Source organism: Psammomys obesus, unplaced genomic scaffold, assembly GCF_907164565.1.
Source record: "Psammomys obesus unplaced genomic scaffold, mPsaObe1.curated_primary_1811, whole genome shotgun sequence".
Classification (NCBI taxonomy): Eukaryota; Metazoa; Chordata; class Mammalia; order Rodentia; family Muridae; genus Psammomys; species Psammomys obesus.
In genome coordinates this window covers 23,273,674-23,290,839 of record NW_026596069.1, presented here as the reverse complement: position 1 = coordinate 23,290,839, position 17,166 = coordinate 23,273,674, and the positions used below count along the sequence as shown (strand labels likewise).

At 37.9% G+C, this 17,166-nt stretch overlaps 1 protein-coding gene across 2 annotated transcripts in view; it reads left to right on the top strand.

Moving 5' to 3' along the window:
* Nucleotides 1-14,843, top strand: part of Rbbp8 (RB binding protein 8, endonuclease) — a 64,067-nt gene extending 49,224 nt beyond the window's left edge. For both annotated transcript variants that reach the window (XM_055625751.1, XM_055625752.1), the window contains exons 14-19: nt 158-269; nt 3,106-3,246; nt 7,079-7,148; nt 10,758-10,854; nt 12,604-12,745; nt 14,637-14,843. In XM_055625751.1, coding sequence (XP_055481726.1) covers nt 158-269; nt 3,106-3,246; nt 7,079-7,148; nt 10,758-10,854; nt 12,604-12,745; nt 14,637-14,734 — 660 coding nt within the window. In that variant the 3' untranslated portion in view covers nt 14,735-14,843. The remainder of the gene's footprint in view (nt 1-157; nt 270-3,105; nt 3,247-7,078; nt 7,149-10,757; nt 10,855-12,603; nt 12,746-14,636) is intronic.
* The last annotated feature ends 2,323 nt before the right edge of the window (nt 14,844-17,166 follow it).

Below are 17,166 nucleotides of genomic sequence, written 5' to 3'. Positions count from 1 at the left end.
AGTGAGTTCCAGGACAGCCAGGGCTAAACACAGAAACCCTGTCTTAAAAAATGAAATAGTAAAATTTTATTAGAGTTTTTAACCCTTTAGTAGTCAAAAGCAGATATAACACTGTGAAGGAATAATTGCTAAACTTTTGGATTTTTAAAATATTTAGGATAGCAGTCACTCAAGATTAGGAGGAGAAACAGTGGACATGGACTGTACGTTGGTCAGTGAAACCATGCTTTTAAAAATGAAGAAACCAGAGCAAAAAGAAAAAAGTCCAAGTAAGATGTGTCTTGATTTTTGATTACTTTGATCAAATGTGGGATGAAATATATAGTCATCATTATAGTGATAAATGCAGTAACTTTGTAAACTAAATTTTGGGGCTTTTTTTTTTTTTTTAATGTTATACAATGTATTGTAACCACACTTTTCCGCTTCCCAAATTCCACCAAGATCCTTCCCACCCACCCAACTCTGAGCCTTCTTTTTTCCTCTCTTTTAAAAAAGAAAGAAGGAAGAAGGAAAGAAAGAAACCACAAAAACAGAAACCAAAATACACAAGCAAAAGACCAGTAAGGCAAATATTGTCCAAAGCTATATGAGACCAGAAAAAGTCTACAAAAATACCACTGAGTTCTTTTTCTATTGCCTAACTACAGCTAGGCATGGGCCTACCCTGAAATGTGGTTAACAGACCTAGTGAGACACCATTGGAGAAAACTAACTTTTCCTTTGCAAGTAGCTGTAGTGCAGATCACGTCTTGATTAGATGGGGGAGCCTTTGTTCACTTCCTGCTTTCAGTACTGGGACCTCATCTGGTTTGCACGTATGCACGCAGGTTCTTATAGGTTCCGCCTGCTGCCACAGTCCCTGGAGGTTCATATGTGTGTCGGGCCCTATAGTGTCAGAAAGAGTTTCCTTGGAGTCATCCATTGCCTCTGCTCTTACAGTCTCCTCACCTCCTCTTCACATAGAGGCCTGATCCCCGAGGAAGGGTTTGGTGAAGATGTCTCATTAGGACAGAATGCTCCAAGGTCTCCCACTCCACAGTGTCCATTGTGGGTCTGTGTTAGTTCCCATTTACTGCAGGGAGAGCAAGGCACTGACATGAGTATAGCAAAATGTAGTTAAGAATCTCTTTATTGCTTTTCCTATAGCAGAACAATAGTATTTGGTTTTTTCCCTAGGTTCATGGTCTGTCCCGTTCTTGGCTACGCTTGCCGTGTCAGGCATGGGTTCCTTCTCATGGAGTGAGCCTTATGTCCAATCAGAGCATGTGTGGTTCTGCCCACAATGTTTATAGCAGCACATCTTGAAGGAAATATATTCTATTTCCCTTTCCGTGGGAGAACCTCTCTTCTCAATAATCCCTTACTTGGTACCTAACCTCTGTGGTTATAGATTGTAGCATGCATTTTGAAGGCTTAAAAGCTAACATCTACATATAAGAGAAAACAAAATATTTGTTTTTACGGGGCTGGGTCACCTTACTCTAGATCCGTGGTTCTCAGCTTGTGCATCACAACCTCTTTGAGGTCACATAACAGATATCCTGCATGTCAGATATTTACATTACAGTTGGCAACATACCAGAATTACAGTTCGGAAGTAGCAGTAAAATAATCTTGTGGTTGGGGTCACTACACCATGAAGAACTATATTAAAAGGTTGCAGCATTAGAAAGGTTAAGAACCACTGCTCTACGTGATGATTTTCTAGCTCCATCCATTTTGCTGCATATTTCATAATTCAAGTTTTTGGTTTGGGTTTAGTTTGGGTTTTGGTTTGGGTTTTTTGTTTGTTTTTCAAGCCAGGGTTTCTCTGTAACAGCCCTGGCTGTCCTAGAACTCACTCTGTAGATCAGTCTGGCCTTGAAATCACAGAGACCCACATGCCTCTCTCTCTTAAATTGAGTTCTGGGATCAAAGGTGTGCACCACCCCACCTGGCTCCATAATTTAATTTTTAAGAGCTGAATAATATTCCATTGTCTGTGTACCAGTTTTCATTATCCATTTATTTTTAAATTTGTTTATTTGTTTCTTCCCTCTTTGGTAATGTTAGGAATGGTTTGGTTTTTAGTTTTTGAGATGGGGGACTTGTTATGTAGCTCAGGCTGGTCTTGAACTTGCAGTCTTTCAGCCTCACTTTGATGCAGTAGATAGAATGCGAATTCAGTGTTTCTGTCCATTTTTAACTACCAAGTGCTAACAGTGATTTTTTAAATAAATATTTTTTTGCTGCTTCATTAGAAAAATAAGGAATTAAGTAAAATTTGATAAAGTTTAGTGTCAGATACTTATACACTTTTTTATATTTAGCATTTTTTCATCATATATCATGGTGTGTTTTCTAGTTCTCAACAGTTTCCTTGATAAGAATTATTTTACTTTTTGTAAATTATACATGAGCTGATAGAAAGAAAAATCTTCAGTGTTTGTAAGAGATCCGGTTTTATGACAGTAACAAAAACTAGCTTTCTTGATACAGGACAGCACTTGAAATCACCACATAAACTTCTGTAAATGGGACTTAAGCATTCATTCTTATCTTGTGTGCTCTTGTGAGAATTAAGCCATGTTGAAAGAATCTTGGCTTAAAAGTCTCTAAATACGTACATACACACATATATCCGTGTGTGTGTGTGTATTAGTATGTTACCCAATTTGAGTCACTGAGCTCTACTCTTAACAGTTTACAATTCATATTCTAGAATCATCTTTTTTAGCATGTCCACGAATGCCTTCAGCTCACTCCATATTCAATAAAACACTCTTTATAACTAGATCTGAAGTCTGTATTATAGTTGTGTTTTGAGTATCTTCAAACACTCCAGTGCATGCACTAACATGCTTGCCACTTAACACTCTCTCTTGACATAGTGTCATAAAACTAATGGCCTTAAAGTCACTTTCACACCTGTATCTGAGCACTTTGAAAGAACACTCTTGAAGGTATAGCCTATAATCCGCATATAAGAATCTTCTCTAAAAGAAGTGTTCTTACAGACTGCATTTCATTACTTTATGGTGGTTACTATTAATATATGGTTCACATTGGGCTGCATAGAAGGCCAAAACTTGCTTGCTGCTAAGTCAGTGTTTTTTTGTATAGATGGAGACATAAAAATGAATGATAGCTTGGAAGATATGTTTGATCGGACAACACATGAAGAATATGAATCCTGTTTGGCAGATAGCTTTTCCCAGGTACCAGATGAGGAAGAATCGTCTGCTTCCACAAAGAAACCAAACAGTAAGTGCAGGCATAATGTTATTGTACACTGTATAAAGATTCAGGTGCTGATTTCTGTGCCCCCTGTATCTGTTTGCAGTCCTTATTCTGAGAAATCTGCTGTCTAAACTTTGCTCGCCAGTTGTCCCCTGGTATGTCAGTAAAGCAGATTAACTTACAGCTATCACTGAGCAGGGGAGAGAATAGGGCTAGACTTCCTGCCAGCCAGGGGAGGAGGAAAGAGGGAGAGGAAGAGGTCCAGGAAACGTGAGGAAAGAGTATCTGGAGCAGAGAGAGCCATAAAGTGCAAATATCTCTGGGATTTATGCTGAGAGGAAGTCAGATTAGTTTACAAGATTAAGAATAGATTAATTCTGCTCAATTCTTGTGATGTAAAGCTTTTTAAACAAATATAAATACTTCAGTTTCAATGATTTGGGTGCTAGCCAAGTTATGAGAGAAACTGCAATACACAATTTTCAAACAACCACTAACAGGTAAGTCTGTTTTCTCTTTAATTACATGATTTCTATTACTCTGAGCTCACTACATCATCAAACTAATTAATAGAGGATTGATTAATAGAAACAAAAGGTTCATGTTTCTTACATAAATTTCTTATTCAGTTATTTAAAAAAAAATGTAACTAGTGTCCTATGGGTAGGTGATAGTAAAGAGTACTCCTTCCATTTAGTATTTTGTAGTAGTGGGACAGGAAAGGGACTCCATCCACGTAGAACTCCTAAGAAGATAATCGCAATTGCAAGTTAAAATTCTCGCTAAGTATCTCATGTTATATTAAACATCTTAAAATTTCTTCTCGTTAACTTTTTGCACTTTTTGGTTTCTAGAACTTCCATTTCCCAGAGTCTTCCTACAACTTTTATCTCCTCACATAGTATTTTTGCTCACAGTCAGTCTTTGTAGTCATTACTGAAAATTGGTCCAAATCTGTATTTCTAGGTTTGACATGATTCCCAGTCCTACATTTGTGAATAATTGTTAGATACTTTTGTGTCTGAGCAGTTTAAACTATAAATGCCTGAGCCAAGTTCCGTTTATTTCCTACCAAAAGCTTAAATTTTAAGGTTTAACTTTTCATTTTCACAACTCCAATACCAAAGTTCTAACTGATTTTTTTCTTCATGGGAAAAAGTAAGTTTGGGAAACTATCAAAAGCTCATTCTGACAGATTTTTATTTACTATACAGTTGAATGGTTCTGTTAGTAAGCAGTCAGTGTATGTAGACTTTGAGCAAGAAATCCAGAGTGAGAAGATAATTTGAGGACAATAAATAATTAACAGGAAGTAGCCACTCCACAAAACCATGACAGTGAGTAAGATCACCAAGGTGTTAAAAGAGCAAGAAGGCACTTCAGGTGTCTAACCTCGGAATATAGGAACTTTTGGTTTTGGTTGTGAGCTTCACCTTTAATGACTGAGTCATCACCCTGGGATATAGCAATGTAAGGTGAGCCAGGAGCAGTGGGTAAAGGCACCTGTTGCCACACTTGACCACTGAGTTCAATCCTTGGGGTCTACGTGGTGTAGAGGGAGAGAACCCAACTCCTAGGATCTCTTCTCTCACCTCCACAGCCACAAACGTGTACATGCACAGATGCACATTAAATGAATAAATACATCAAAAATACAGGAGAAGAGAATCACGCACAGATTAATAGAAGCAGCAAAGGAAAATGAGATGGTGCTCTGGACATGAGGTAGGAAGGAAATAGTTGTTCTGGAGGCCAAGGGAAGATATTCTGTACACTTCACTCTGCACTTCACTTCTCCCCAGAACCCTGCACAAAATCATCTGTGGCATCTCTGTGAGCATCTGGACCCTGATACAACTTACAGATTTTTCTTCTTTTTTCTTTTTTGTTTGTTTGTTTGTTTTCAGTTTGGTTTGGTTTTGGGTTTTGGAGACTAGCTTTCTCTGTATAGCCCTGGCTGTCCCGGAATTCACTATGTAGATTAGGTTGGCCTTGAACTCAGAGATCTGCCTGCCTCTGGCTCCCAAGCACTAGGACTGAAAGTGTGTGCCACCACCACCATCCAGTAAACTTTTGTTTTTCTACCCCAGGTTTTATGTTCTCTTGACTCTCCAGGTTTCATTATCTGCCCAGTACCGAACTACCCAGTGGCTAAAATTAGAAATGTGAGAATCAGTTTTTACATAGTTCATTTTTTATTGCCAATCAAATGTCATATTATTTGCAGATGTTACCATTGTTTTGTGACAGACACAAGTCATAATAAAATTCCATGAGAGTCAAACTCAGCAATGTCAGAATAAATGACAGAAATATGAAAATTAAAATCTTAATGAAAATAGATAGCATTATGTTGTGGTAGTAGTAGCTTGCCTACCATGTGGGGAAGTCTGTAAAGAGTCTCCCATAACTAGAAGGACACACAGCTGGTTTCAGGATGAGATTTAGCCCAAGAACCAGAGGTTGGAATGGAAAGGAGAGGACACATTTGACTTTATTTTTCGCCTTATTTTTGTGCCCAGTCTAATGCCCTGGAGGTACTATCCAGAGTATGCTTTACATTACTCCAGTTTCTCTCTTTCCCTGTCGTTTCACCTATTCTATGCATGCCTCATACATTTTCCACAGAATACCAAGATAACCTTATTTTTAAATATAAATTGGATAGTGTGTTTTCAGCTAGAAATCCTTCAATGAAAAGCTAGTTGAATAACCAATACGCACATGAAAAAAGTGTCCAGTATTATTGGGCATCAGATAATGAATTCACATTCCCTGGGGTGATTAAAAACACTGGCAATTAAATATTAGTATGAAAAGCAACCAAACTCCTATATATTGATGACAGGAGTTTAAAAAAAGTTTCACAGGTTCATCATCAGTTTTATACCAAATTAAATATATATCTGTCATAGCATTTGAATATATATATTTGTTAGGAAAAATGAAAATGAAAACAAAAAGTTTGTGCTTATGATTATTCATACAGTTAGAATTATAGCACTGAAAAAAGTATTTATAACAGTGCTAGTTACAGTAACTTAAAACTAAGAACAGCCCCCATAGCTATCAACAAGCAAATACATCAAAACGATGTAGATAAACTTCCACCTTGCTAACCTGGGAAAATAAAAATGATATAAAAAATTGTACTCTTTTTTTTTTTTTTTTAAGTATGTAATTCTAAAACAAGCTATTTGTGAAAGAAATTAGTGTTGAGGGAGAGGTGGAAGAGAAACACAAGCAGATACTCCTGTACATAAGAAACAAAGGAATAACAGGAAAATCAGAAGGGACAGAAATTTTTAAATTTTATCATCAATTTTCTGATAAAATTCTTTAATCTTTTTATTTTTCAAATTACAGAAATGAATAGGGCAAATAAGTGAGACATGCTAAAAAATGTCTATTGATATCTCCTGCCAAATAGTAACAGACATCTATGTAGTTCTGTTCATCTACAATCCTCAGGTGCCAGGTGTGGGGCACACCTTTAATCCCAGCACTGGGGAGAGCAGAGGGAGGTGGACCTTAGTTTGAGGCCAGCCAAGCAGTAGCCCACATAGTGTGCCCTATCTCAAAATAAATAAATTAATCAATCAGTCAAATATCTCCTGAAATATAACTTTTTAGTTTAGTTTTAGTTTAGTTTAGTTTAGTTTACTCTGAGGTAAGCTACTACCTTTATGTAGATGAAAAAGAAAAAAATGTAAATGAATTGCCCACCAGGACACAAATGTGAAAAATCAATATAAAGAGAAGTTTCGTACTTGTTACAGTTTTTTTTTCCCAAGCAAACTGATTATTTCTAATCAGGTTCTACATGTGTGAAATTTTTGTTTTGTTTTGTTTATAGTACCTGGTGATAAACAAGATAGAGTCAAGCAGAAAGCATTTGTGGAGCCGTATTTTAAAGATAAAGAGAGGTAAGTGGTCTTGTTATTGTTACAATTGTGGCTGGAAATACAGCAGAGCTGTCTTTGTCAGTCTGTAAGCTAGTTAATTGTTACTTTAGTTAAAATAAATAATTTTATGGTCTAAGGAGCCTGAGACCATCCAAAGCAACACTGTAAAGAAAAAGCCTGTCTCAAAAAAGCTAGGCAGTAGTGGTGCACACCTTTAATCCCAGCGTACCAGAGGCATCCTGGTCTACAGAGTGAGCTCCAGGACAGCCCAGGCTACATACAGAGTAACCCTATCAGAAAACAAAAAACAGACAGAAGAACAAAGTCTCATTCAGAGCCAGGCTCACATCTCTAGTACCAGCATTGGGAGACTGAGGAGGAACAATTTGAGACCAGCCTGGCTCCTCAGTGGGTCTTTGTCTCAAAATGAAAAAAAAAAAAAAAAAAAAAAGAAAGAAGGAAGGAAGGAAGGAACCCTTAGAATAAATTTCAACTTCTTAATTTTGAATATCAATGCTACTTCTGCCTTTTTAACAAAGGAATTAAATTTTGTTACTTTCAGTTATGATCTATAAGTTTTTAAAGTAAATTTATAATATAATACATATTCCAAAAATATGCTTTTTTTTTTCTTTATGAAGTTCTCAAAATTAGTCACTTAATTCTTTTTTAATTACTTTTGGTTTTTTAGGTATTTGGTGGTGGTGGTTTTGATTTTCTGAGACAGGGTTTCTCTGTGTAACACTCATGGCTGGCCTAGAACTCACTTTGTAGACCAAACTGGCCTGGAACCTAGAGATCCGCCTACCTGTAGGAGGCTTTTTACTGATTCTTAATGAGTTTCTAAAAGAAATAAGTTGACATTTTGTTATTAAATGTTTAATCCCTTTTTTTTTTTGCCACTTTTCTAAAGAAATGGTGCCCTAGAATCCCAAATATAAGTAGGCAGGTTTTTATTTAAGGGCTTCATAAGCTCCTAAATTTTAACACTGAAGTAAAGTTTCTATTCATTGTGTTAGGCATCCTTACAGTGGTGTTCCCCTCCTACCCTTGTAATATTAAGACCCCTGTGCTGCCTGAATCCAGTGTGTGCAGCATTTTTTATACATACCTATGGAAAGCTTTTACTCATTTGGATGAAGCATTTTTCTCATGTATACAGATTGTCAACAGTGCTATTTTTGTACTTGAGAGGCATTATTAAATAAGGACGTCTTGAACACAAGCATTGGAGTAGTGGCATGGCCAGTCTGGTGCCTGACATGCCTGGTAGCATGTACAGGTCAGATACACTGTCTCTCTGTGTATCCCTGTGTCAATCACATCTAGGACAAGACAGTGTGGTGATGGTGCAGGATTCATCATACCACACAGAGAACTTTATACATTTAAAACCTTTACATTACTGATTTCTGAAAGTGCCCATGCTATAGTTTAGACCTGGGTAACAAACAGCAGGAAGTAAAGCTACAAATGAGAGACTACTAAATAGAGAAATCGTGAATCTTCACCTGTTACAAGCCTCCTGGGACAGACAGTTCCCTAGACACTTTTTACAGCCTCCTGTGCCTGAGAGAAAATGATCATGCCTGGAGCTGGGGAATCGGCTCACTATGTAAGAGCATTTGCCACACTTCCACAGGACCTGAGTTTGATTTTCAGAACCACATTAGGTGGCTCACAATTACTGGAACTACAGCTCCATGGGATCCAACCCCCTCTCAGGGCCTGGGAGACCCGACACTAACATACCTATGTGTACAGGTGCTCTTCAGCAAGTGTTAGATGTCACATAAGCCTTTTTTTGCTTTACTGGTTTTCATTTAACTGTAGATCCTAGAAATTCATTGAATTGTAAATAATGGTAGTCGTTTTTAGCTGTTAGGTGACATTCCTGTGACTTGTTCTTTAGCAGAAAACACTCGTTCTGTTCACCATGACGCTAGTAACCCAGTGATACAGTGAGTAGTTGTGCTCTTCATCTTTCAGAGTTCTAGATTAATGTGATGTCACAGAGTAATAGGTTCTTTTTACTTTCTTAGAAATTCACTAATTTTTAAAATATGAGTTGTTTTTATCTCTGACTGCCTAAGGAAACAGGAAGGGTAAGGGTAGAAGGAGGGTAGAGGTCTCAATTATCTTGATTGCCACGCCTACTGAGAATTCTAGAGAATCCTGGTATAGTGGTTCCTTGTCTCACTGTTGTGACCAAAATACCTAAAAATAAAGTAAAGTGAAGAAAGAAAGGGCTCATTTTGGCACAGAGTTCGAAGATAATTCGTCATGGTGGGAAGTCACAGTGAGGCAGCCTCTCATACTGTATCCCCCGGCAGGAAGCAGAGTGATAGAGGCAGCGCTCGGCTCTCTCCTTTGCACTGTCTGGGCCCCATGCAATCGTACCACCACAGCTAAGGTGGGTCTTTCACCTCAGCCTAACTAATACTCAAAGGCATGCCCAGAGGCTAGCCTGACTAGATAGTCCCTCATAGATGTGCCTGGAGACTTTCCCCTAAGAGATTCTAGATCCTGTTAAGTTGGCAACATTATTCATGAAATCTGATTACCTGCCTTGTGTTGTGTCAGGGACACAGAACTTAGTAACCTTTTAAGTGATGTTTTCTTTGAGGTCTGCTATGAATGCCTTACTTCTAGTCTTCTAGTGAATTCCTTGCTGCATATATTATACTCAGAGAAAAGGATATGGCAAAAATGGTTCTATGTAAGCCTAGAATTTCAAAGAATTCATAAATTCTTTGAAAAACTATGTTGAGTAGCAATATGTTATAGCCAGCCTTTCATGCTCTCCCTTTTTAATTCACACATTAGTCTAGAGTTAGGGGTTCTTAAAAGATAAAACACAGACGGGACCTATGACTCAGTATAATTGGAAATAGAGTAATTGAAATGTATTTTGAAGAAAAACACTTTCCATTTAAAGGGACATGAAGAGTAGATGTGTCCCCAAGAAAAATTATTTTAAAAGTCATCTTCTGCCAGGTGTGGTGGCGCATGCACTCAGGGAGGCAGAGGCAGGTGGATCTCTGTGAGTTCAAGGTCAGCCTGGTCTACAAAGGACAGCCAAGGCTACACAGATACCCTGTCTCGAAAAACCAAAAACAACAACAAAGAGTCGTCTGTGTTTCTGAGTGTAACGACCCATGTAGTTGTCTTCTGAAAACTTGTATTTTAATTTGTATGTATGTGTGGAAATCATTATACTAAGAAGGGAACTGTAAAGAGGAGGCAGGTCTTAAGGGAAGGAGCTGGGGGAAATAGAACAAACTACCTACGACAGGGTAGCAAAAAGGGCAGTGGACAGAGAAGGGCACAGCAAGCATAAGGAAAAGAGGGGATGGGAAAGAGCAATAAAGGAAGGGAACAAATAAATTATGCAGGAAACATCACAGTGAAACCTCTTAGTTTGTATGCTGGCCTAATATTAGTCCAAAGTAATACTAAATACTTGAAAAGAATCATTTGTTTTTCTAATATACAGAAGAACATCTCAACTAAAATAAGTGTTTTGGGGGATTGTTTCTCTTCTGACATCTTACAGTTTTGATTCATATTTTAAACCAGAAATCTTTCTAGTAACAAATAGGCTAACTTTAAATTCCTTTTTCCCTCTAGAGAAACTAGTATACAGAATTTTCCTTATATTGATGTAGTTCGGAAAAAAGAAGAGAGAAAGAAATTGCTTGGTCACACATGTAAGGAATGTGAAATTGTAAGTACTAATGTAAATACTTTCTTAAGTATGACATTAGAGATTATGAGTGCATGATTTAAAAATCACAGATGTAGGTCTTATTTATATTCAGAACCATTGTTTGATGCAGTACTGATAGAATAAGGAACATACCAATGAGGACCAGCATATACTAATAAATAGAGACAAATAAATGAAAGTGTGCACCCCCAGCTTGTTTTAGGTTGAGTCTGAGGCCTTAGAACCCTTACATTATTTTTCTTTTTTTACATTGGCTGTCCTATGCTGAAGAAGTCAATACTAATTGTCCCATCAATACAGCGCCCCCAAACAGGTTCTCGTTATCCTAAAATGTGCTGTTTTTATTTTTTGTCTCACTATCAGCCGTTAGACGCCCTCCTCAGCATCTAACTTCCTCGCTCAGATTTTCTTATTAACTGCAGTCCTGAAAATTTGATAACCAGAGCACATTAAAATAGCATGTGAAGGTGTGAATTGGCTACAGTAAGTAAGGACTTGGTAAAAACATGCTCCTACTCACAGCAGGAATATAGACTGGGACCCTGTTTTGAAAACAATTTAGCGACTGTCATAGTGCTTGTGATGCAACCTAAGGTTTGTTTGGCTCACGTCTCAATGCCACAGTTACTCATGGAAGAAGGCAAGGCAAGAACTCTAAGCAGTTTCCTGGAGACAGGGGCTGATGCCGAGACCTTGGAGGAGTGCTGCTCACTGGCTTGCTCTAAATGGCTTCCTCAGCCTGCTTTCTTCTAGAACCCAGGGCCATCTACCCAGGGATGGCACCACCCACAATGGCCTGGGCCCTCCCCCATCCGTCACTAATTAAGAAAACACCCCAAAGAATTCCTACAGGAAGTCTGCTAGAAACATTTCCTCAGTTGAGGTTCCTCCTCCCACAGGCTTGTGTAAAGTTGATAAAACTAACCAGCTCATCACTATAAAGAAAACCACTTCTATCTTGAAATTTCAAAGCACAAACATTGTTAACCTGTTTTCCTTCTCAATAATCAGTTTCTTTCTTGCTGTCCAGTCATTGAAATTGATTTTTTTTTCCATTTTATATAATTCTGCCAGTTATTTTCTGTAAAAGTTTTTTAAATGGTAAAAATAAATTATTTAGGTTACAAATCTTATGTGCTTAAATATAACTTGTAGTTTACTGTTGGTAAATTTATTTCAATGTCTATTTCAAATGTATCATGGAAAGTATAGGGTAGTGACTATAAATGTCACATGTATAAAAACAAATGTCTTTTCTACAGTCAATTCCTGTACTTCAAGACTCAGTCTCTTATATATCTGGGTTGGGTTTTGTGGGTGTTGTTTTGTTGTTTTTAACTAATTTTTTCAAGAAAATATTGTAGTTACTCACTATGCATTTTGTTCGTATCAGTAACTTATCTTTTAGCAAATCCCACTGATTTTACTGTTAGAATGTTCACCTTTACATTCACTTACTTACCTCCGCTGCCAAAACCCAATACCATCTTACCTTGGTCTGTTGAAGTACATCAGTCTTCATGCATGCTCACCACCATATCTTTTCTTTCTTTTTGCTCTGATCGCTTATTAAACACTGTGATGGTCTCTTTACTTAAAGAGTAAATACTTTATAAGTATTGTAAGTATATTTGTAAGTATTATTTCCTTAGAATGGTTAAATAGTTGTTAGCTTCTAGTTTATATAATAAACAAGGCACTCTTTATTATTTCTAAGTGGAAAAACTTACCAATTGTTATTGTTAGTTTTATGCAGATTTGCCCGCAGAAGAGAGAGAAAAGAAGTTGACTTCCTGCTCAAGACACCGATTTCGCTACATCCCACCCAGCACGCCAGAGAATTTCTGGGAAGTTGGTTTTCCTTCTACTCAGACGTGTCTGGAAAGAGGTAGGAATATAGATTTCAGTATTTTAGGTTTTTTAAAAAATATGTTGTATAGACCTAACTCTGAACATTAACTTTCTCTGTAACTCTTTATCTTGTACTGTGAGTTAGAGCTGTGTCTGCAACATGCAAGTGAATTACTGAATAGGAAAGACTTTCTTTCACCTGTTCTGTTGATTTACTTGGACTAGACACTGCTTATAGTCACTTTAATGTGACTGTTTGTGTATTAGCTTGGTTTGTCTTTCAGATTTCAGAAAGCAGTTTCATCCTGCCAAAATGACTTTTAAGTAAATAACCTTTCAGAGGTTAGAATGTTGACATGCAGCCAGTTCCTTCAAATTTGGCATTTATGTCAGGCAAGGTGGTGCACACCTTTAACCCCAGCACTCAGGGAAGCAGAGGTAGGCAGATCTCTGAGTGCAGGCCAGCCTGAAATTACATATAACTATATACAGCCAGTGAGTGATGGACAGCCAGTGGGACACACAGAGAGATCTCGTTCCAGCCCCCACCCCAGATGCCATTTACATTTAAGATGCATCATCAAAACTAGTTTTTGGAGTGGTGGTTTTTGTTCCTTGTTGTCACCAGTGGCACAGTGCTAAAAAAGAAGGGGGGGGTTACTGAGTTTTTATGAAAAAGGATGTATTTTCCGAGATATGACTACCAAGTATAATGATGTTCAGATCATAATTTGACTGTGAGGTCTATGGCATTTATTAGTAGACTTTTGGTCTTGGACTTATATTTTAAGTTTTAAATATCTAAAACTTTTGCCCAGAGAAAGTTATAACAATGAATAAATATCAGATAAGAAGACCAACTAGACTTTCAGTTCAGCTTCGTCCTCACATTAGTTTCAAACTCAGTAAAGGTCCCCACTTTTGGAGAAGCTGCATATATTTAACTGTAAGTCATTGACATCGTTTCTCCTCCTGGTGGTTCACACAATCAGACAAGCTGGGTATAGGCAGTGTTTGCCATACTAGCCTGGCCCAGAGCACAGTCCTTCCCTGAAAATGACATGCTTGTAGATTCCTGGGGAGAATCTGAATGGCGTGGAGAACACAGAGAGGCATCTCACCCAATGAAATAGCTACCACAAAGGCTTTGTGGGGATCACTGGATTTTATAATAATAGAGTTTAGTTTTAACCCTATGGCCCCACGCACAAACCTGTGGTGGAGCACAATATAGAGAAACTGGTACTGGGTTAGACAGCTTGGGCAATTTTTCATATTCTTCCAGTTTTGTGATCTTAAGCAAGTTTGATTTCTGCAGGTCTCCATCCCTCATCTGGGAAATCAGTGTAGTAAAAGTTGCTTGGAAGGAACATGTGAACTATCTGAGATGGTGGATACAAAGCATTTTACAATTGTTTTCTGCTTTTTTTTTTCTCTTTGTATAAATAAGGAAACTAATGCTAAATAGTGAAATCACTCACCAACATCACAAAGCTAAAAATCAGAAGTACCATAAAAATGTATACATTAAACAAGTTAAATACGGCCAAGTGGTAGCAGTGCATACCTTTAATCCCGCATTTGGGGCAGAGGAACAGGTGGATCTCTGAGTTTAAGTCCAGGACAGCCAGGAATACACAGAGAAACCCTGTCTCGAAAAACGAAACAAAAAACAAACCACACACACAAAACAAAAAATAAACAAACAGGATATACACTGAAAGAAATGCTGTTTTTGTTGTTTGGATGGAGTTTTGTGTTTTATTTTAAGATGGGGTCTTATGAAGCCCAGACTGGCTTTAAATTCCTGATCCTCCTGCCTCAATTTCTTAAGTGTTGAGATTACAGACCTGAGCCACCATGCTCATCTGCCTTGAAAGAAATGCGTGTTGATACTATACTGTTCTAAATTAAAATTTGTTTTTCAGGTTACATCAAAGAAGATCTCGATCTTTGCCCTCGTCCCAAAAGACGACAGCCTTACAATGCCATGTTTTCTCCAAAAGGCAAGGAGCAGAGGACCTAGATGATGGAGTAAAAGCACGACAGAAGACCTCTTTTGTTTTTTTTATTTTAGTTATTTATAGTTAAAGTTGTAATAAACATTGATCTTTGATTTTTTTGATCTTCTATAATTGACTTATAAATGAGTTTTCTATTAAACATGTTCTAAATAGCATTTATCTATCATACAAGTAACTATTTCAAATGTGCACGTGTTTTTTTTTTTTCCTTTTGTGCCTTTAAGCAATAAGGTGTTTCATTTTGCAGTCTAACTTAAGGGTAGCTTATTTAGTAATTACGGCTTTTGAAATATGGCTGTGGGAGCCTATACTTTATTTTTTACAGATCTTCTTCTGTTTCCTTTGATGTATACCTGCAGAAGGGCCCTCTTGGTAACATTTATGGGTTTTCAGTTTGTACATTAACCTTCTGTAGATCATACTAGTGTTTGACATTCAGGTGTTTGTTTTCTAAAGGAGTGGGAACTAACTTTCAGTAGTCCTTTCAATTGTCCAGTGCCTTCTGTTGGTTGAAATGAGGTGCCCTTCTGTAATAAGTTCCCTTGAAGATTACTACAAGTATCAGGCGTATCCTCTGGCCTGATCATAATATTCTAGCTTGTCCTTTCTCTCTTCACCGTATCGTTCTAGTAGTTTTCAAGCCCAGGTTCATTGGGTGCATCTTTGCTTATGCATTCAGATGCACTGTCCGAGTTTGCTGGACTGACAAACGTTAGGAAGGGACTTGCAGTTTGACCTGAGTCTTTTGGTACCTTTATATCCCTCTGGGTCTAGTGGTGTCTGAGTTACCTGGCTACATTCTATGCCACCTATTCTAAGTGGCAGTTAATTTGCCTGTATCTTTTTCTACATGTTTTGTTAACCCATATCTTGCCAGTATTTTATATAAACCAGAATACAAAACACTGAAAAGATTGTGTATTAACAGTTAACTATCTTTTTGGTCACTATATTCCAGAACCTGTGCTCTTCACAGAAGATTGTCTCTTTTCTTTCTTTTTGGTTGATGGGTTGGTTTAGTTTTTGGTTGGTTGGTTGGTTGGTTGGTTGGTTGGTTGGTTGGTTGGTTGGTTGGTTGGTTGGTTGATTCTTGGTTTTTCTTGGCAAGGTTTCTCTTTGTAGCCCTGGCTATTATGAAACTCACTCTGTAGACCAGGCTGGCCTCGAACTAAGAGATCTGCCTGCCTCTGCTTCCCTTTAATCACATGCTGGGATTAAAGGTGTATGCCATCACTAATGGTGGCTTCTCTTTTAACTCTTAAATAACCTGTGAATTAAATAATAATGTTAAACAGTGATAAGTAGATCCCCATGACAGCAGATTAAACAAATGACTGGCAATGATTTTTTTTTTCCCACCTTAAAAAACAGTATCTAAAGAAGGCATGGTCCTTTATGACTCCTTAGCCTATTGGGCAACAAATCACTTTTCTCAATTTTGAGGTATCTTTAAAACTGATTAAAATATTGCTTCATACTGTTGGTTTTAAAATACTGAACAATTTAGAGTCAAGAATAGAATGATTCCAAAGTACCATAAAGGTTAAGTCTGGTTAATATTAAGTAATACTATTTACCCAATAATTGCTCTGAGAGGATAGTTAGATCCATTACAAGTATCCTCTTGTTTAACAGCTCACTCTCCAAGATGAATATGATTGACCCCTTTTAAGAAATGATGAAACTGGCCGTGGTGGTGATGGCCAGCACTCAGGAGGTGGAGGTAGAGGGATCCCTGAGTTTGAGGCCAGCCTGGTCTACCTAGTGAATTCCAGGACAGCCAGGGCTACATAGAGAAACCCTGTCTTGAAAAAAATAAAAAATAAGCCAGGCTTAGTGGTGCATTCCTGTAATCCCAGCACTCAGGGAGGCAGAGGTAGGCTGATCGTTGTGAGTTCGAGGACAGCCTGGTCTACAAAACAAGTCCAGGACAGCCAAGGCTACACAGAGAAACCCTGTCTTGAAAAACAAAACGTATACACAGAATCAATCAGAGCTGCTTGCAACTCTGAAACACCCTGTTGATCCAGATGTCTTCTACTGTTTGAAACTATGTAGCATTTATCTTTGTGGCTGTAAAATAGCTATGTGGTATCTAGAGTCTTGTTTATGTCTTGTGCAAAAAGAAAAGAAAAAGAAGCCCTTCCTATTTGTTTTTGTCTCCTTTTAAAAGTTTTATAGAGGTAGGGGTGGCTACCCATACCTTTAATCCCGGAAGAGACAGAGGCAGGAGGAGCTCAGCCTTGTCTACAGAGTGAGTTCCAAAACAGCCAGGACACAGGGAAACCTTGTCTCAACCACAAATAATTGAGCATTGAAAGTTTTACAGAAAGCCATGTTATTTTTAATGGCCAGAACTGTCACATGAGAGCCCATGGCTGCCTTCTTCCAGAAGCAGATGTCTACAGGCTAGGAGTCTGGGAGACACATTTGG